We start from the raw sequence: 21232 nt of genomic DNA, 5'->3' as shown, positions 1-21232 counted from the left end.
GAGCCTCTGACCACTCGGCCACAGGGAAAAGACTCTCCTCGGTTTCTCAGTGACTTTCAGAATCCCCTTCCAGGAATTAAACACTTTGATTATCTTGTACCTACCTCGGCTTGGCACATAGTAAACACTTAACAAGCATTATTATTATTGTTATTAAAATGGAGAAGCAGCATGGCATAGTGGCTAGAGCATGGGCCTGGGATTCAGAAGGTCATGGGTTCTAATCTCGGGTCCGCCATTTGTCTGCTCTGTGACCTTGGGCAAGTCACTTCACTTCTCAGGTCCTCAGTTACCTCATCTGTAAAATGGGGATTAAGACGGTGAGCCCCACATGGGACAACCTGATTACTGTGTATCTACCCCAGGGCTTAGAACAGTGCCTGGCACATAGAAGGTGCTTAATAAATACCATTATAATGATGATGATGATAATAATAACAATAATAATAATTATTATTATTAAACTTGAGTTCTAGTATATCCATCCCTCATGACAAGAAGCAGCATGGCCCAGTGGAATGAGAACGGGCCTAGAAATCACAGGACCTGGGTTCTAATCCCAGCTCTGCCACTTGCCTGCTGTGTGACTTTGGGAAAGTCATTTCACTTCTCTGTACCTTCTACCTCACCTGCAAAATGGGTGTTCAATACCTGTTTTCCCTCCTTCTTAGGCCAACAGCCCTGTGTGGGTCAGGGCCCATTCCAACACTTAGTACAGTGCTTGGCACCAACTGAGGGTTGAACCAATACCACAATTATTATTATCTCACAGTCCCAGAAGGACTTCCTAAGGAGAAGCAGCATGGCTCACTGGAAAGAGCACGGGCTTTGGAGTCAGAGGTCATGGGTTCAAATCCCAGCTCCGCCAATTGTCAGCTGTGTGACTTTGGGCAAGTCACTTAACTTCTCTGTGCCTCAGTTACCTCATCTGTAAAATGGGGGTTAAGACTGTGAGCCCCACGTGGGACAACGTGATCACCTTGTAACCTCCCCAGCGCTTAGAACAGTGCTTTGCACATAGTAAGCACTTAATAAATGCCATTGTTATTATTATTATTATTAAGGGGAGATAAAGCCCTTTCGGAAATTCAGGCCTCAAGCAACGCACAGTTCAAGGACGAAGTTGAGCTGAACAAGGGGAGGGGCAAAGAAGGAAGAAGAACAGGCCACAATACAGTCCCTTCGCAGAGCGGAGTTACGATACTGAACAGAGAAGCTTAGATGCCAGCTCTGTGCTGACAAAGCCCAGCCGGCGGTTTACGGGGAGTTAAAAGGCGTGCAGCTGGCATCAACCAGAGCCGTCCTCGGCTTTCTGAATAGAAACAAGGCTGGAGCTGCTACCCTCTGCTGGAAATTAAACCGTGAAATAAAGAGAAAAGGGTTTCTGGGAACACTGGGACAGAAGCAGCTTCAGCAGCAAAGTGCCAATTTTTACCATCTGCGCGAGAGGTGGCTTTCTATCTACTGGCGAGCCAGAAGAAAGAAATCCAGAGGGACTCCAGGCTCTTCACTATCACCCATCCCGGCAACAAACTTGTCTGAACCCTGAGACTCGGGTGGAGGGACGGGGGGAGACACTTACATCTGGCATGGTTAGTGACTGCCCAGCAACAGCAATGTGCCTCAGTGCCCCATGAGACTGTCAGCTCCTTGACTGTCAGCTCACTGTGGGCAAGGAATGTATGTACCAACTCTGTTGTACTGTACTCTCCCAAGTGCTTAGTACAGTATGGTGCACATAGCAAGTGCTCAATAACTGACTGATTAAAGGCAGGGATGATGTCTACTAAGTCTACTGTCCTCTCTCCGGAGGACGGGGGTGGTCGGTGGTTGGCCCGTGGTGTAGGCCCTCGGTAACTGTTACTGAGCAGTGGCTTGGTTGGCTGACTGGGCCCTGTGAATGTGATGGAGCAGTTCAGGCAAACAGGGTTTACTCACAACTGCAAACTCATCCCGGTCCAGCATGCCATCGTGGTCAATGTCACTGAGCTCCCAAACCTGCAACAGTCGAAACAGAGAGGGCATGGTGCTTTTCAGTGCTTTTCACCCCAACTCCTCTCTCGCCCGGCAGAGGGGTACGAATGCCCAAAGCACACCTCTCGGTCTCCCGCCCACCCACGCGATAAACCTTTCCGTTGAACCACCCCACTTCTTGTTCTATGAGTCTTGAATCATCAGTTTTGCTCTTCGATACACAGAAGAGACAAGTCCTGGGTTTTGGAAGACGATTCTTTATTTTCCCCCATTGGTAGCAGTAATAGTATTTATTAAACCCTTACTGAATGTAGAGCACCACACTATATGCTGAGAAACAATACCCAGGTCCCCAAGGTCCCTAGCCCTTGAAGGTTTGGGGAGCTTACAAGCTGAATAAAAGTGACAATAAGCAGCTCTATAAGACCACTGTGATCAAACCTAGAAAACCTTGAAGCCCTTTTTACAACCAAATGTCCAGTGTGGCCCCACCCCTTCAGATTTAATATTACCCCAAAGATGAGCGAAAGCAAGGAGTGAGAGCTGGGTGCCAAACGACAATGGCGGGGGGCATCTGCTTTGGCCAAACTGTCGGGAAACTTGGCTTGCGCAGGGAACAATAGCCAACTGGGAAGCAGCAGGCTCTCATCTTGCCCTTCGGCTTCCGAGTCCCGAACATCCTTAGCATGAAGGGCCCCTCAACGCCGGGGGGACCAACCCTCCACCCTGCCTCGCCTCGGCTCAGACCAGTCCAGACCCGGGACGAGCCCTGGCTTAGGTGGCCCGGGGCGGGTGCTTCGGAAAACAAAAAAAGGTGGTTGGAAAATTGTCCCTATGGCAGATAATGGCCAAGCTGTGAAACCGCCCAAGTCAGGGTTTATGGAGTCCCCTCTCCCTAGTGCCCAGTTAAAGTGCCCTTCTCCCCGTGAGTTGCGCTTCCACCCTTTCCAGGCCCAGTCTTACCCTTCCTAGGACATCCACCGGGAGTTTGGAGTTGAGCAGCACGGGCTTCACTTTGTCCCCGGATAACAGCCCGTTCACCGGGTTCAGGCTGTCGAAGATGGCATCATATTTGGCCTTCTCTTCTACCTGCAAAGTCCCACAGAAGATGACACAGGCTCAAAAACGACGGTACCGTCCACCTCTCGAGGACACAAATATGTACCCCTACAATCTCTTTGAGGGAAGGGGAGCCATTCGAAAGAAATTTACAATAATGACTACTCAGAGGTTTGTTTGCTTCCTCCATACTGTTGGTTGCTGGGAAAGGAGAACTGAGGGCAAAATGGCAGTGACACAGTCTTTATTCCTTAATCAATCAATGGTATTTATTGAGCACTTACTATCTGCAGTGCAGTGTACTACGTGCTTGGGAGAATAATAATTATGATTATTATTATGGTATTCGTTAAGCGATTACTATATATCAGGCACTGTACTATGTGCTGCGGTGGATACAAGCAAATCGGGTTGGACACAGTCCCTGTACAGCGTGGGGATCACAGTTTTAATCTCCATTTTACAGATGCGGTAACTAAGGCACAGAGAAGTTAAGTGACTTGCCCAAAGCCACAACAAGTGGCAGAGGCAGGATTAGAACCCATGACCTTCTGACTTCCAACCCCATGCTCTATCCACTACACCGTGCTGCTTCTCCAACGGAGAGTACAATACAAGAGAGATGGTAGACACGTTCCCCGCAAGAGGAGCTTACAGTCTCTAACCACTAAGACAGTCCTTTTTGCCAAATAAAATGATGATCCCCTTTCTTTCCAAGAGGAAGAACCCATTTAGCAGCCAGAAGAACAAGTGTTACCCTCTCCTTAGATAATTACTGCCTGACTGCTAATTAATGCTGACTGCATTTGATGAATGCAAATGTTGCAAGATGTCATTTCCCAGCTGAGTTCAGAGCTCAAAAATGTGGACTTGGCCCTTAATAACTAGCTGGCTGGCAATGATTCCAGGTGGCTTTTTCTTAGCCCGGTCAGCAGCAGGGATCCATGGTCTGCTCCCGCATCCCACACAGCCCACTATTCAGCTCACCGGGTGGGGAGGGAGGGTGGGCTCCCGGTTCCCCTACTGCCTCCCGGATCCCAGGCTCTGGGCAGAAGGCAGACTACCAGGAGGCACCCCAGCTCGGAGCTGCGAGCACAGAGGCTGGGAAAGGGTCTGTCTTGGGTCCGGAAACTAGGCCCTGCCTCTGAGGCTTCCCTGGGCATGCTCTTGTCCCAACAGGAGCCTCCCCTGGGCACTCAATCAATGACTCCTGGTCAGGCACTCCTCATTTAGACTGTGAGCCCACTGTTGGGTAGCGACTGTCTCTATATGTTGCCAACTTGTACTTCCCAAGCGCTTAGTACAGTGCTCTGCACACAGTAAGCGCTCAATAAATACGATTGATGATGATTTCACTAGCTCACCACCGGGTACTTCATCCACCAAGCGCTACCACCGTCTGGGTTTCCATTTGCCGGCATGTCTCTGGGCCCACCGAACCACTAATGACCCAAGGGCTGAATCTGGAATCCATTCATTTGGAATAGGGAAGCAGCGTGGCCTACTGGAAAAACCACGGGCCTGGGAATCAGAGGAAATGGGTTCTAATTCTGCCTCTGCCATTCAGCCGCTCTGTGCCTCAGTTTCCTGATCTGTAAAATGGGCGCTCAATACCTGTTCTCTGTCCTACTTTGAGTGCGAGCCCCAGTTGGGATTAGGGAGTGTGTCCAACCTGATTAACTAGCATCTACTTCACTGCTTAGAACAGTGAAGCGTTGAACAAATACTGTCATAAATAAATTAAAATGAATATTTCAGAAAGATAATGGAAGTGTCACATCTTGGTGCTACAGCTTAATTTGAAACCAGGCAAGATACGGGCTTCTCCCACATCCATAACTAACTGTGTGTGCCCCACAAGTTTCCCCAAAGTGTGTGTGTGTTGGGAAGGGGGATACCCAAGAGGGAAGGGACCACAGTCTCTAGATCCCACCTGGGCACCTCTTCCGATTTTTTACTGACCTTGACGGCCCACGGGACCTCCGCCGATACAGCTCCGCTGATCCGCAGAGGGCTACTGGGCTCATGCTAGAAGCACAAAACACTTGACGTTTAATAAAAACCCATTCGCAGAAGGCAAGAAGAAGAAATGCTCATTTAGAGGGGTCAGGGAGGATCTGATTCGGCTGGTCATTCAATATTTCTCTGACGTGCAAATCTACCCTTTAACTTAAGAGTTTGGTGTCATGTATCTTGACATTGTTACGGTATTAGGATCCCGGAAGTCTAAAACAAAACACCTTTTAAGCGCGTTGTCTCTACATTAAGCTCATTGTGGGCAGGGAATGTTTCTGTTATAGTGTACTCTCCCAAGCACTTAATACACTGCTCTGCACACAGTAAACGCTCAATAAGCACGATTGACTGGCCTTTTACCCACTCAAACCCGGCTCCAGAAGCCAACCAGATCTCAGACATGAGGCTTCAACGGCAGCCAGCTAGCCGAGGGAGGCAGAGGGCAAGGAGAGCGCAGGGAGTCCCAGCCTGCAGAGGGCTAAGAGAATCGCGGGGAGAAGCTCCGGGGCCAAAGAATGCCAGTCTGGGGGAGGGCAGGCTGGGACTGTGGAAGCAGGAGGAGCCAAGATATGGAGAGATGGTCTGGAAGAGAAGAGGGGCAACCCTGGGTACCTGCTGGGGGGTGGGGGCAGGGGAGGAGAACCGCCCCAAGAGGGAATGTGGTCCTGAGTCTGGCCCAGGAGACATATCCCAGGAGACGGTCCCAAGATCCATCTGGGAGCGACCCTGAAAGCCTGACTGGTTCCAAGCCCCCACAGCACTAGAAGACAACTTGGCTCCCTCAAAATGGATTCTGCCCACCTACTCTGGGTGCGTTTGTCGTCCCCAGCACCCCAAAGCCCCAGCCTGATGTCCCAGAGCTCTTCAGCCTGCCTGTCACTCTCAGAACCCACCACCACCTCAGGGGTCAGAGGGCATCTCGGGAAGCTGGCAGGCCCGAAGGCATTCCCAACTCCCGAAAACCTAAGGGCGGGCTCTCGGCAGGACTTCCCGGGTTACGGAGTGAAAGCCTGTGCTCCTTACGAATCGGGGTGGAGGGACGGGCAAGTGCAGGCTGCTCAGGGAGACGTCCAATCCGTTCTGGGCACACGCCACAAGCCGCAAGGCCACGAAGAATTCCTGGAGAGGAAAAGCACCCTGTGAGCGCGGGAGTGCCCAACGGCTAACGGAAAAGCTCCAATACGATACTCCCTGCACGCACTGCATGGACGTGGCACGGGGGTGTGGAGAGAGCTACGGCTTAATAGCATGTCCTTGTGCAATGTTACATCGAGCAGCTCTCTCCACGATCTTATAAATAGCTCACCCAAAAGGCCAGTGCAAGTGTGCATGTTGGAAAGGTTATTTTCATGCTGCCACAGGGGTGGAAATCGATCCCGCTGGGAGCCGGTGCAGCATGGCCCCAATCCCTAGCCCCCGAGCTTCTGGACTCCTGCTTGGGCTCTGCTTTCCCGAGCAGCAGAAGAATGGGGAACTTTGTGGAGAGATCACCGGGGGACAGGAAAATCCTGTCTAACGTCTCTCCGGTCGCTCAACACGAGGGACCACCAGGCCCTTTGTCGTGACCCAGATCCCAGGCATTAAAGAAGGGAAGAGAGCTGTGATAAAGAAGGGATAATCAATTGGTCGATCACATAAAGTGGGGAGGCAGTGTAACCTGGGGGAGAGAGCGTGGGTCTGGGAACCAGGAACCCTGGTTTCTAAGCCCAGTCTGCTGTGTGACCTTAGGTAAGTTCTTCCACATCTCTGGGCCTCGGTTCCCCATCAGAAAATGGAGCTATTCTTAGACTGAAGCCCCGTGTAGGGTAGGGCCTGTGCAATCTGATTATCTTGCATCTGCCCCAGAATTTACCACAGTGCTTGGCACACATTAGTGCTTAACTACCGTCACCATCACTGAGCACCTGCCATGGGCTGAGCATTGTGCTAAGCACCTGGGGGAGTTAGCAGACACGGTCCCTGCCCTATGGTAGTTTCCGATCTACAGAGGGAGATGGAACCATAAATACTTTACAGAGAGGAGGAAAAAGAGGGGGATGAAAAATGATCTAAGTAATAGGGATAAAAGAGAAGTACATCACTGTTTCAGGAGGTGGAGGTTCTTCACTGCCCCCGAGAAGCCTCAAAGTACACAACCCACCCTTTTGGTTTAAGTTGTAAGCGCACGAGAGTGTAAATAATCCAGAATTATCCCATAGAGATGTTTAACAGGGGGGAAGCTTACCTGCTTGCTCAGGGCCCCTTTGCCATCTGAGTCAGCTAAATCCCAAATCTACGAGGGGTGGGGGGGGAGAGGGAGTCACAAAGACAACGGTTTAAAATCTTCACATTTTGCAAGGCCCAGTCCCCCCACAAGCCAGCCAATAAATGGCTCCTATAGGAAAGAATCCAAGTACCAGGGACACAGGCTCCTGGAAACCCAGTATCTGGGAAGCGAGTGCACGTGTTCACTTGGGAAATTAGGAAAACACCAGGTCTGACGTTTGCTTTCTCTGCCTTTTACCCTGAGGTCCCTGGTTTCCCCCATGAGGTGGCAGACTCGGGGGGGGGGGGGGGGGGGGGCAATGGGAACTAGGCCTGGGGCTCTGAAGACCTCCATGTAGCACAGCCCCTTCCAGCCTTCAGACCAGCCTGGCAGTCACTAGGCAGTGGCTCGTGCCAGTTTACGGGCTTGCCCATTAATGAGGGAGTGCTCCGGGCTGCCCACCCATGGCTTGAATGTTCAGGTGGAGAGGGGGTGGCCTAACCCAGGTGGGAGCAGCCCTGGGAGAGAGTTTGGTGGTGTGGGGGAGTCCTGCTGAGCCTGGTTAGGGGACGGGCACAATTCATTAGCTCCTCCCGGGAGCTTGGGTTAACCCTCGCCTTGGCACCAGTCTTCCAGATTATGATGGAAAGGAGAAGTGATGGTACCCCGGGGCCCTGAGAAGAGACACAGCATCTCATCTTTGGACACCCGTAAGGACACCCTTAAGGAAAGGCTTGGCTTGGATGCCTTGGCCTTTCACCAGCCAGGGGGCAGGGGGCTGGCCAAGATGACCTCATGGCTCTCAGACTCTAAGAAGCCATTTCTTTCTTTGATCAGAAAGATCTCCTGTACAATGTATGCTCCTCCAGAAAGTTCAGGGATTCGGGGGCCCTGCATCCTTCTAACCCTTCTACACCAGCTTCCGACACCATTTTTCATTAGTGGGTCGGCAGGAGGGGAAGAATGGAGGTGAGGTCCAGGAAGCCATCCCCCAACACCCCCCACAGCCAGACCCCCAGAGCAGATGGGGAGCAGCTGGAGGAGAGCTGCAGAAAGCCCAGACTGGCAGTGAGAACACCAGGAGGGTGCAGGCTAGAGGTGAGCCGGGGGCCACCTGCGTTCCCCCCTACGGTGCTTGGGCCAAGAGCTGCCACTCCCTCCTCGGTGCCCAGGAGCACCCTGGGTCCTGGCGAGTGTTGATGGCCCCCACTGAGTTTCAGGGACCGAGCAAATCGGTAAGCGAGACGCTACCTTGCCCAGGATCAAGTCCGTCAGCCCTGATTTTTTCAGAAAAGCCGCAGCCTCAGAAGCCAAGACCCTTCCGGTGTTCCCCGAGTCCACCTGAAAAACAGACATGCAGCTCCAATGACTCTCCTCGATTTCAAAGCCTTACTGAAGGCCCATTTCCTCCAAGAGGCCTTCCCCAACTAGGCCCTCATTTCCTCTTCTCCTGCTCCCTTCTGCATCACCCTGACTTGCTCCCTTTATTCATCCCCCCTCCCAGCCCCACAGCATTTACGTCCATCTCTGTCATTTATTTACTTATATTACTGTCTAGACGGTAAGCTCACTGTGGCAGGGAATGTGTCGGTTTGTTATACCATACTCTCCCAAGAGCTTAGCACAGTGCTCTGCACACAGTAAGCACTCAATAATAACTACGATTGACTGACTGAACAGTTACGCAGGCACTTCCCCGCTTCCTGCCAGCTGCCAGTCTAATCCTGTTTTCTCTCGGTCAGGGGCACGGGAAGCAGGGGGCCGGCAGAAAGGTGGAGGTTGGAGAACTTGTAGTGAGAGAGGCCCCAGCTGCTCAGCTGAGCTCCTTGGATGGCAGGTGGGAATATGGTTGACAGGACACAACTGAAAATGGGGCCGACATTGCTGCTTTCCCTCCCTCCCTCCCTCCTGGCCCGTGAACCCCATGTGGAGCACGGACTGAGTCTGGTGTGCTCTCATCTGGGCCCGGGTCTGCATCTTCCCAAGCGCCGAGAACCCCGCTCAGCAATGAGTCAGATCTGGCTGGACACCATAAAGGAGGGTAGCAGTGTGGCCTAGTGGATAGAGCCTGGGCCCGGGAGTCAGGACCTGGTTCTAATCCCAGCTCTGCCACTGGTCTCCTGTGTGATTCGGGTGAGTCGCTTCACTTCTCTGGGCCTCACCTGTAAAATGGGGAGTAAGACTGTGAGGCCCATGTGGGACAACAGCCTGCGTCCAACACTATTTGCTTTTCTCCACCCCAGCACTTAGAAGAGTGGCTGCCACATAGCAAGTGCTTAACAAATGCCACTATTATTATTATTATTATTACTACTAAACTAACTTCCTTCTGTCCAGGGGAGGCCACCCTTGACAGTTGACTACCACGACCCCTCTGAGAGCCCAGAAACTTGGGGTCACGCTCCCTGGGGAACTTGTAATCTAATAAGTGACATTTTCTAATAGCGGATATTTTATCTTCCTCGAAATTGGTTCCTGCCCATTTCAGAATGATGGGTGTTTTGCAGACATCCAGAAGATCCCTAAAAATCCACAAAGACCTCACTGACTGTTCTAGTTCGGGAAGTTTGAGGAAGCAGCTGAGGTTATTCAGGGGCCTGTTTATTTAGAGGGGCCCCATCCAGGCAAGACCCACAGCCAAGGGGCTTTCTGATGAGGCTGCTCGGATGGTGAGCAGGTCCAAGTGCAAACAAATACTACTTGGCAGTCCAGCGGAAGAGAAATCACAGATGTAAACTTCACCCAGAGTTTTAATGGCTACGAGCTGGCCCCTGGAATCACGTCGGGGCTAATTGGAATTAGAAAAAGAAGAATTGGCTAAAACAATTCTTAACTTGGTGGAATGAAAACTCGGAATCAGATTTTTGAGTAAAAAAAACGACGTCAACCTTTCTGGGGACCAGTTAAATAAACTGCAAATTTACTCAGTTATATATTTCATGCCAAACATAGTGCTAAACCCTAGGGTGGATTGGACACAGCTCTGGTCCCACATGGGGCTAATGGCCCAGGAGGGAGGGAAGGAGGCAAGGAGGGAGGTAGGGAGGAATGGCAGGAATCTTAGCCCCATTTTACAGATGAAGGAAACTGAGGCCAAGAGAGGTTCTAACTACCTCACCCAAGTTCCCATAGCAGGCCAACAGCAGAACCCGGACTAGCAGCCAGCTCTCCTGACTCTTGTGATCTTGCCATCAGGCCAACCTGCCTCCCCTCCAAATTGTGCTCACTTTTAAAAATGCGTCTGGTCCAGAAAAGTGCCACATTTGCATTTACTTCTATAGCCCAAATGGCACTCTTGGGTGCCTTCCCTAGACAGCAAGCTAGCTGAGGAGGGGGGTGCAACAGAAAGTCAGCGGTGACCACCAAGACTTTGCTGTGATCAGAGCCCTCAGGCCAGGACCAGAAAACACTCGGTCCGGGAGCCAAGGCTCTCACTGACCCAAGCCCTCTGGCTGGCTTTTTCTACTTTCATTCAGTGGTATTTATTGAGTGCTTACTATGTGCAAAGCACTGTACCAAGCGCTTTTTGCGTAAAGGATTTCTGGCACATCCCTCCCTGTTGCTGCTTCTCCCCTCAGAGAAAGATCTGGGACTTGGGTGAACCAGCAGGAATTTAGACTGTATGCTCACTGCAGGCAGGGAATGTGTCCACCAACTCTGTTATATTGTACTCTCCCAAGTGCTTAGTATAGTGCTCAATAAATACCATTGATTGACTGAGTGAGCATCTCAGCCACAGGGTTAGACATTGATGACCAAAGGTTCATCTCGGAGAAAGATCCCTAGATTCACTGAAGCAAGAATGACTTTACTGTCAGCAGAGGAGAAAAGAAAAAGATCCACAAATGCCTTACCTGACGATAGTACTTCTCGTAGACTGGATTTCCACTCGACAACTACAAAAAGAAAAAAAAAAAACCCATTTAGAAATTATGCCTCCTGATGCCTGAGATGGATAACACACTTTTTTTTTTACCAGCTGGGCAGATAAATCAGTATTTTTTCAATTCCAATTGAACCAAATGCTTACCATTTGCCTGATGAGGAGAGAGCCACAGTGACTCCTAGCCACTTTTAAATGTCAGACTTATTGCAACTGTGAGTCATACCCTCATCTGATCACAAAATTCTCATGTCACACACACACACACACACACACACACACACACACAAAGCACCCACTCTCCATGAAGGAACCCAACAGTTTTTTTCCCTTTAGTATTTGTTAAGCACTTACTATGTGCCAGGCACTGTACTAAGTGCTGAGGTAGACACAGGCTAATCAGGTTAGACACAGTCTCATTTGGGGCTCACAATCTTAATCCCCATTTTACAGGTGAGGGAACTGAGGCACAGAAAAATGAAGCGACTGGCCCACGGTCACAGAGCAGACAAGTGGTGGAGCCAGAATTAGAACTCAGGTCCTCTGACTCCCAGGCTGAGGCTCTATCCACCAGTAATAATAATGATGATATTTGTTAAGCACTTACTATGTGCAAGGCACTGTAGCAATATTGTGTAAACCGGAGATCTCGGGGACCCTCAGCTGGGAGCCTTTATTCCAGACCAGGCCTCTCCTTGCCCCTTCCCCAGAGCCATCGCAATTGCAGGCCAATCTGAACTCTTCCGGGCTGGCTGCACATTTTCAATGATTCCAAATCCAAGGAGAAAATAAAAGGGACAGAACTTTTAAGCCTGCTTTGATTTGGAGGCGTATTTCCAGCAGGAAGTCAGTGTGACCTACAGCAGAAATCACAAGACCGAGTGCAGAGAGACCCAGGTTCTAATCTCAGCTCCTCTACCTGCCTGCTGTGTGACTTTGGTCAAGTCACTTTGTTTCTCGGGGCTCCAATTTCCTCATGTGTAAAATGAGGATAAGATTCCTGGCTTTTCCTCACAGCATGAGTCCCATTTGGGACAGGGACTAGGATTTTTGTTGTGGTATTTGTTAAGCGCTTGCTACATGCCAGACACCATATTAAGCGCTGGGATGGATACAAGTTAATCATTCATTCACTCATTCATTCAACCGTATTTATTGAGCGCTTACTGTGTGCAGAGCACTGTACTAAGCGCTTGGGAAATACAAGTTGGCAACATATAGAGACAGTCCCTACCCAACAGTGGGCTCACAGTCTAGAAGGGGGAGACAGAGAACAAAACAAAACATATTAACAAAATAAAATAAATAGAATAAATATGTACAAATAAAATAGAGTAATAAATACATACAAACATATATACATATATACAGGTGCTGTGGGGAGGGGAAAGAGGTAAGGTGAGGGGGAGGAGGGAGAGAGGAAGGAGGGGGCTCAGTCTGGGCACAGTCCCTGTCCCACAGGGGGCTCAGAGCCTTACTCCCCATTTTACAGATGAAGGAACTGAGGCACAGAGAAGTGAAGTGACTTGCCTAAGGACACACAACAGACAGATGGAGGTGCCACAATTAGAACCCAGTTCCTTCTGATTCCCAGGCCCATGCTTATCCACTAGGCCATGCTGTTTCTGGACCGAGTTCGCTCCAATTGTCCTGTATGTGCCCTGGCGCTCAGCGGTGCTTGGCACAGTGAGTCCTTAGTAAATGGCATCATTATAGTAGGCGGGCACGGCCCACAGAGCTGTGGGAGCCCAACACCCTCCCGGCCTGGCTCATCCTAGGCCTCGGACCCGACCCGAGGGCTTCTGATCGGGACTGGTAGTTTTCTGGCCTGTGGGGTTTTTGTACTCACCCGACCCTCATCCCCGCTTTAAAATCCCAACCCCGTTTCTGTCCTCATCCTCCCGAAGACGGTTTCCAGTAAGCCCGGTGAAATCGCCAGGGCTGCCCTTCGGTTAGCCCCGCACCAGGTCAAGATTAGCTAGTCCACAAGCACAGAATCTCATCACCAACCCTGATAGACTGTCCTCTCCCAAGCACTTAGTACAGTGCTCTGTACCCAGTAAGTGCTCAATAAATAGGATTGACTGATTGATGGATCCCCACTGAGTGGCCGTGGGGGTTTGGGGGGTGTCTATGTCCCCGGGGTGGGGGTTCAGAGACTTGCTTCACTTGGCAACCGGACCATACACCTCCGTGTCCTTTTTATGGTCAAGGGAAGTGAGGCTATCTGAGGGTTCAAAGCAGCGCTGAGCATAAAACTCAACTCTTTAATCCTTTCCCTTTTTTTGTGGCATTTGTTAAGCACTTACTGTATGTCAGCAACTGTACTAAGCGCTGGGATAGATAACAGCTCATCAGGTTGGATTAATCCCCTCTAGACTGTAAGCTCATTGTGGGCAGGGAATGTGTCTCTTCATTGTTATACTGCACTTTCCCAAGAACTTATTACAGTTCTCTGCACAACAGTAAGCGCTCAATACAACTGAATGAATGAAATCCTGCACGTTAAGGTTTGCTGCTGTGAAGAACCTATGTCTCACCTGAGTTGTCATTACTACTCATCAATCGTATTTATTGAGCGCTTACTACTACTACTAATAAAAATAATTGGGGTATTTGTTAAGCGCTCACTATATATCAGCCACTGTACTAAATGCTGGGGTGGATACAACTAGATTGGGTTGGACCCAGTCTCTGTCCCACATGGGGCTGACAGTCTTAATCCCCATTTTACAGAGGAGGTAACTGAAGCCCAAAGAGGAGTGAAGTGACTTACCCAAGGTCACACAGCAGACAAGTGGCTAAGCCAGGAAGAGAACATAGGTCCTTCTAACTTCCAGGCTCTATCTATTATGGTACACTGCTTCTCAGTTGCTCTAAACTCAGTACTGCTGAAAACTCAGAGATTATGGGGTAAAATTAGACACTTTGCATTTGGCTTTGGGCTACAAAAAAACACTAATCTGGGCTACAAAAAAACCCACTAATCTAGGCTACAAAAAAACCACTAATCTGGGCTACAAAAACCCCTACTCTGGTCTCGCTTGGGAGCCGAAACGTCCTTGGAATTTCACTGCTGGTCTGTGAAGACTTTCAGACAGAAGCAACCAAGCAACTTTCATTCATTCATTCATTCAATCGTATTTATTGAGAGCTTACTGTGTGCAGAGCATTGTATGAAGTGCTTGGGAAGTACAAGTTGGTAACATATAGAGACGGTCCCTACCCAACAATGGGCTCATAGTCTAGAAGGGGGAAACAGACAACAAAACAAAGCATATTAACAAAATAAAATAAATAGAATAGTAAATATGTACAAGATCTTCTACATCTTCTTCTAGATGCGGGGTGGGATTCCCAAAGATCACAGCTACAGAAACCCAGCATGGCAGGCCCAGCGTCTTGATGACTGCAATTTCTACCAACAACTTGCCAGGCGGCATTGTGCAGACGTGGTTTGTCAGGAAAACACACCCTAATTCCTCAGCAATGTTCTCTCTCAGGCACTTGGATTTTTGGGGTTTTTCTTATGGCATTTGTTAAGCACTTACTACATGCCAGGCACTATACTAGACACTGGGGTAGATACAAGCTAATCAGGTCAGGCATAGCCCCATTTTCCAGATGGGGTAACTGAGGCCCAGAGAAGTGAAGGGACATGCCCAAGGTCACATAGCAGACAAGTGGCAGAGCCGGGATTAGAACATGGTCCGGGAGAAGTGACTGCTGTGGCAAAATCAAGCACAGAATTTCCCATAGGCATGTGTGGGTGAGGGCTACATGCAGCTGATAACATGCTGAGTGGCTCTGGGAACCTCACAACCTTCTGGGGCCTTAATTTTCCCAGGTGTAAAATGGGATAATAACACCCGCCCCATCCTGCTTCCCTACTGAGAGCTCACCTCCTCCAGGAGGCCTTCCCAAACTGAGCCCCCTTTTTCCTCTCTCCCCCCATCCCCTCCGCCCTGCCTCCTTCCCCGCACAGCACCTGTATATATGTTTGTACGCATTTATTACTCTATTTATTTTACTTGTACATATTTACTATTCCATTTATTTTGTCAATGATGTGCATCTAGCTTTACTTCTATTTATTCTGATGACTTGACACCTGACCACATGTTTTGTTTTGCTGTCTCCCCTTCTAGACTGTGAGCCCGTTGTTGGGTAGGGACCACCTCTATATGTTGCCAACTTGTACTTCCCAAGCGCTCAGTACAGTGCTCTGCACACAGTAAGCGCTCAATAAATACAATTGAATGAATGAATGAATGAATGAATGAATGAATGAAACACTTTGCAGGGCAAATGATATAGTGGAGAAGCAGTGTGTCCTAATAGAAAGTGCCCGGGCCTTGGAGCTAAAGAACCTGGGTTCCAATCCTGGCTCTGCCACTTGCCTGCTCTGTCACCTTGGGCAAGTCACCTCACTTTTCTATGCCTCAGTTCCCTCATCTGCAAAATGGGGATTAAGACCATGAGCCCCATGTGGAACAGGGATGTGTCCAACCTGATTAGCCTGTATCTACCCCAGGGCTCAGTACAAAGCCTGGCCCATAGTAAGCGCTTAAAAAAAAAGTTTCTAAAAAAAAAAAAGTGCCAGCCCCTTCATGACAGGAACATGCAGGCCTGCTTTCTGCCAGGAAACCGTTCCACAGGCCGGGCTTGGGGACAGGAAACACAAACTGTCTTCGGGGCTGGAACATGCCAACGGAACAATAGCGGAGAGCCTCCGAGCACTTCCGGGGCAGGCTCCCCAGCGCTCCCGGACAAACCTCTTCCAGCACAGGGCCACGGGGAAAGGACGTCTTGGGAACGGAACCACAACTACCGGGAAAACCACAATGACTCGAGCCAGTTTAACGGTCCATTACCACCCTGCCCATTTCCTCTCCCCACATCCACCTGCAACTGCTAGGGAGACGGAAGAGAATGGGGATGCTAACTCCAAGAGGCGGTGTGGCCTAGTGGAAAGAGCTTGGGCTTGGGAGTCAAAGGACTTGGGTTCTAATCCTGCCTCTGCCACTTGTCTGCTGTGTAACCTAGGGCAAGTCACTTCACTTTTCTCTGCCTCTGTTCCTTCATCTGTAAAATGTACATATATATATATATATATATTTACCTGTATATATGTATATATGTTTGTACATATTCATTACTCTATTTATTCATTTATTTTACTTGTACATATCTATTATATTTATTTTATTTTGTTAGTATGTTTGGTTTTGTTCTCTGTCTCCCCCTTTTAGACTGTGAGCCCACTGTTGGGTAGGGACTGTCTCTATATGTTGCCAATTTGTACTTCCCAAGTGCTTAGTACAGTGCTCTGCACACAGTAAGCGCTCAATAAATACGATTGATGATGATGATGATGATAAAATGGGAATTAAGACTGTGAGCCTCATGTGGACCCTGGACTCTGTCCAACCTGACTGCCTTGTATCTACCCCAGCGCTTACTACAATGTCTGGCACAAAGTAGACCCTTAACAAATGCCATTAAAAGCCAAAGTGCTGGGAACTGAGAAAAGTTTAAGGTGGCCCCTTTGTAGGGGAGGGGAGGAAGTAATAACAGATGACCTGGATAGGAAGAAATAATATTAATGATATTTATTATTAGGTGCTTACTATGAGCTGCACACTGCGCCCAGCTAGTTCATTCATTCATTCAATCGTATTTACTGAGTGCTTACTGTGTGTAGAGCACTGTACTAAGTGCTTGGGAAGTACAAGTTGGCAACACATAGAGACGGGTCCGTAACCAACAACGGGCTCACAGTCTAGAAGGGGGAGACAGACAACAAAACAAAACATGTGGACCGTCATTTATTTATTTCTATTAATGACTGTCTCCCCCTCTAGACCGTAAGCTCGTTGTGGGAAGGGAATGTGTCTGGTTACTGTTATACTCTCCCAAGCACTAGGTACAGTTCTCTACACACAGTAAGTGCTCAATAAATACAACTGAATGAATGAATGAATACCTTTGGAGTCTGGAGGACTCCAGGACCCGGCGGGTCCACGCCTGCCCCAACAGCAATCCCAACGTTCAGGAAATGCCCCCCCACCCCCACCCCCACCCCCAGAGAACTCTGTCCAGGCTAAAATCGTTGGCAGCGAACCAGCCCAGGCTCCGGAACAGAGAGCCTGAGATCAGCACCAGTGGCAGGGGAGGGGGGTAGCCGGAAGCCCTCCCCGACCATGGGGTGCTCCAGCCAGCGGGCACACGGCTCACCCCACGCACCCCAAATGGCAGTCCTGCCCTCCGGGACACACGGCGTCCAGAGGACAGCCCTGGAGACTCCAAACCACATGGAAACCACTGGGCACCAAGCCTGGCGACTAACCCCACCGGACTTCCACGCTCCGGGGCCCTGGCTCCGGGCTCAGCCTGGCTTTGTGCACAACAAGTTTCCCAAGCACCTGCAGTGTGTTCTCTCTACAACAACAACAATTGCGGTATTTGCTAAGCGCTTCCTACGCGCCAAGCACTGCTCTAAGCGCCAGGGTAGATCCAAGATTATCAGGTGAGACACGGTACCTGTCCTGCATGGGGCTCACGGTCTAAGTAGGCGGGAAAACGGATATTGAAACCCCTTTCTACAGATGGGGGAACTGAGGCACACAGCAGTGAAGTGACTTGCCCAAGGTCACGGGGCAGGCGAGTGGCCGAGCCGGGTCTGGAACCCAGGTCCTCTGATTCCCAGGCCCGTGGTCTTTCCACGTTGCTCCAAGAGGAAGCCAGTCAAACATCCTGTCCTCAAAGCTGACGCGCTCACCAATGAATGGGAAAAATTCCCGAACTTCCTTTCACTATGAGTGAGCAAGAGAGACGGAGGAGGACAGAGAGTGTGAGACAGTGAGAGAGAAGGAGAGAACATCATCACTGCTGCTTCAACATCAGCCTCCGAGAGACAAGGATTGGGACTCAACACCTCTCATCACCCTCTAGACTGTAAGCTCCTTGTGGACAGGGGAAGTGTCTACCAATTCTGTTTATTTGTACTTTCTCAAGCACTTAGTACAGTGCTACACACATAGTAAGTGCTCAACAAATACCACTGATTGGCGATAATATTAATAAAGCTGGCATTTGTTAAGCACTTACTATGTGCAAAGTACTGTACTAAGTGCTGGGAGGGAAACAAGGTTGTCCCATGTGGGTCTCACAGTCTTAATCCCCATTCTACAGATGAAGTAACTGAGGTTCAGAGAAGTTAAGTGACTTGCCCAAGGTCAAACAGCGGACATGTGGAGGAGCCGGGATTCGAACTCATGACCTCTGACTCCAAAGCCCGTGCTCTTTCCACTGAGCCACACTGCTTCTCTAATAATCCCATAATGGATTATTATGGATATTATGGATAATAATCCCATAGCAGATCCCATAATCCACCCCAGATAGAGTCTGGTGCAGTGCTTGGCATACAGTAAGAGCTAACTCGCCGGAAAGGGGGCTTCAGATGGGCCCAACGGTGACCCCAGAAGGCAGAGCAGCCGGGGGGGAGGAGGAAGGCGGGGGTGAGGGAGAGAGGCCCAGGGAGACAACCAAAACGGTGCCGGGACGACAACATGGCAGAAAGCCCACTTCTTCCCGTTTGCCAGCTCTTCTCCTACTCAGGACCAAGGTTGGAGGGGTTTGGATTTGCTAACCCTCACCTGGCATTCTAGACTGTGAGCCCACTGTTGGGTAGGACCTGTCTCTATATGTTGCCAACTTGTACTTCCCAAGCGCTTAGTACAGTGCTCTGCACACAGTAAGTGCTCAATAAATACGATTGATTGATTGACTGATTTCCCTGACCGTTAGGACTGACCGGTGGGTGGGCGGGTGGGCTGGAGCGGGCTCCTGGGGCCTGCTGATGTGGCAGGAAGAGCTCATGTGCGGCTCAGGGCTCCTTGAAAAATGAGATTAGAGTCGTAAATGACCCAGGCAAGTAGGAGGAGTGGGTGGAGAGAGACAAGATGAAGTTTGACGTTGGACCAGACAAGTCCAGCATACTTGGTTGCCCGGGAACGGCCACCTGGCCAGGAACGGGTCAGAAGGATCTGACTGGGCTACCAGCAGGATAAATGCCTGCATACCTATCAATCAATCAATCATATTTATTGAGTGTTGACTGTGTGCAAAGCACAGGGAGAGTACAACACAGAATTGGTAGACACGTTTTCTGCCCAGGCCCTGTCCCCAATCCCTGGGCTAGTCAGGACGGCCTTCCTCTCCCACAACCGGTCAAGCTCCCAGAGGATACCCCACCGTCCAAGGTCGAGGCCCCCAAGTCCCGCAACGACCTGGGAAATCCGGCAAGAGGCCGGAGGGGGGCTGGGAAGGTGAGTGAAATGAGCCTGCTGACGGCAGCAGGGAAATGGAAATGGGAAACAGTTGCTCAGCTTGGAGAAAACGGGAAGGAAGAGCCCATCTCTGTCCAGGCCTGGACTGCGGAATGTCGCTTAACCACACGTCAACCGCCCGAGTGTGTGGCGGGGGTGGGGGGCGGTGGGCAAGTCTGGCCCCGTCCTCCCCCGCTGAGTTACGTCGACTTTAAGTCACGATCCGAGACCACCCTCCTCCCACCCAATTGCTCTTTAAACTACTGGTGCTGGCCTTTCCCAGTCAAGTCAGCGGAGAAGCAGCGTGGCCTAATGGATAGAGCACGGGCTTGTGAGTCATAAGGACCTGGGTTCAAATCCCAGTTCCACCACTTTTCTGTTGGGTCACCTGAGGCAAGTCACGTCACTTTGCCTCAGTTACCTCATCTGTAAAATGAGGACTAAGACTGTGAGCCCTATGTGGGAGATGGATTGAGTTCAACCTGATTAGCGTACATCTTTTCCAGCACTTAATACAGTGCCTGGCACATAGCAAGCGCTTAATACCATAAAATAAAATGTAAAAAAAGATCAAGGTTTTTTTGTAAGCTTGTTGTGGGCAGGAAGCGCTTAGTACAGTGCTCTGCACAAAGTAAGCGCTCAATAAATACGATTGATTGATTGATTGTTGTGTTGCATTCCCCAAGTGCTCTGCACAGAGTAAGCGCTCAATAAATGTGATTGATTGATTTTTGTAGTCTGACAGTCATTTCAGAGCCCCCTCCGTAATCCAAGTCAGCAAACACATTCGGCGCCCCCAGCATCGCTGCTTCGACCCAGAGCCCGACCAAGAGAAAATGGGGTTCTAATTGTTCTGACCTGAGCAGTTTTAAACTCTTGCTAATTACAGCCAATATAATTCCCCCCCTATTATCTTGTGAAATGCTTTACGAGAAGTTGCATTGCATAATGGCCATTGACCCAGTTGGGAGAGTAAGAAATCGGGAGGTGGGGGCAGACGGGACAGGCTATTTGGATTGTCACTCTTCAAAGAGCTTGCAAAGATGTTTTTTCTTTTCTTAATTTCAGCAGGAAAAGAGATTGGTTTTCTCACCTCCCTGAGACAAATCAATCCAGGAGACTCCTGCGGCGGCAATGGAGGATCGTGACTGGAATAGCCTCATCTTGGCACCGTTTTAGATGCCTGCCCAACTCCCCGCGGGTTCAGGATCCAATTTCTCAAAGGTGAATTAAAGCCACAGCCTCACCGGCTCGCCGGTCCTCAGAAGGGCAGTAAGGCAGTCTGGCTCAGGCCCTGCCCCTCCTCTGCCCTGCCCATCTCAGCCAGTTTCGGCCTGGAGTCGGCACTCACTTTGAGCCAAGGAACAGTGCCCAACACGGGGTCTTCAGATGGGAAGCAGTCCCCATCCCTCAGGGGGCTCGCGGTGCAAGCTGTGGGCAATCAGTCAGCCAGTCAATGCTATTTATTGAGCACTCGGTGTGTGCAGAGCATTGCACTGAGCACTTGGGGAGAGTACAATACAACAATAAACTGACACTTTCCCTGCCCATAACAAGCCTACAGTCTGGGGGGAAGAAACGTGTTTAATAATAATAATAATGATGATGATGGCATTTATTAAGCACTTACTACGTGCAAAGCCCTGTTCTAAGCGCTGGGGGATACAAGGTGATCAGGTTGTCCCACGTGGGGCTCACAGTCTTAATCCCCATTTTATAGAT

The 21232-nt window shown here is 50.0% G+C and overlaps 1 protein-coding gene across 2 annotated transcripts in view; it reads right to left on the bottom strand.

The window, feature by feature from the left end:
- EPS15 (epidermal growth factor receptor pathway substrate 15) overlaps positions 1-21232 on the bottom strand; it is a 79205-nt gene that overhangs the window by 42910 nt on the left and 15063 nt on the right. For both annotated transcript variants that reach the window (XM_038759959.1, XM_038759960.1), the window contains exons 2-8: positions 11149-11190; positions 8546-8635; positions 7274-7321; positions 6073-6168; positions 4996-5061; positions 2938-3063; positions 1939-1998 (exon numbers count right to left, since the gene is read on the bottom strand). In XM_038759959.1, the coding sequence (XP_038615887.1) occupies positions 1939-1998; positions 2938-3063; positions 4996-5061; positions 6073-6168; positions 7274-7321; positions 8546-8635; positions 11149-11190 (528 nt within the window). The remainder of the gene's footprint in view (positions 1-1938; positions 1999-2937; positions 3064-4995; positions 5062-6072; positions 6169-7273; positions 7322-8545; positions 8636-11148; positions 11191-21232) is intronic.

This window comes from Tachyglossus aculeatus, chromosome 18 (assembly GCF_015852505.1).
Source record: "Tachyglossus aculeatus isolate mTacAcu1 chromosome 18, mTacAcu1.pri, whole genome shotgun sequence".
NCBI classification, from domain to species: domain Eukaryota; kingdom Metazoa; phylum Chordata; class Mammalia; order Monotremata; family Tachyglossidae; genus Tachyglossus; species Tachyglossus aculeatus.
The sequence above is the reverse complement of the archived record's forward strand: the minus strand, read 5'-3'. Positions and strand labels throughout refer to the sequence as shown.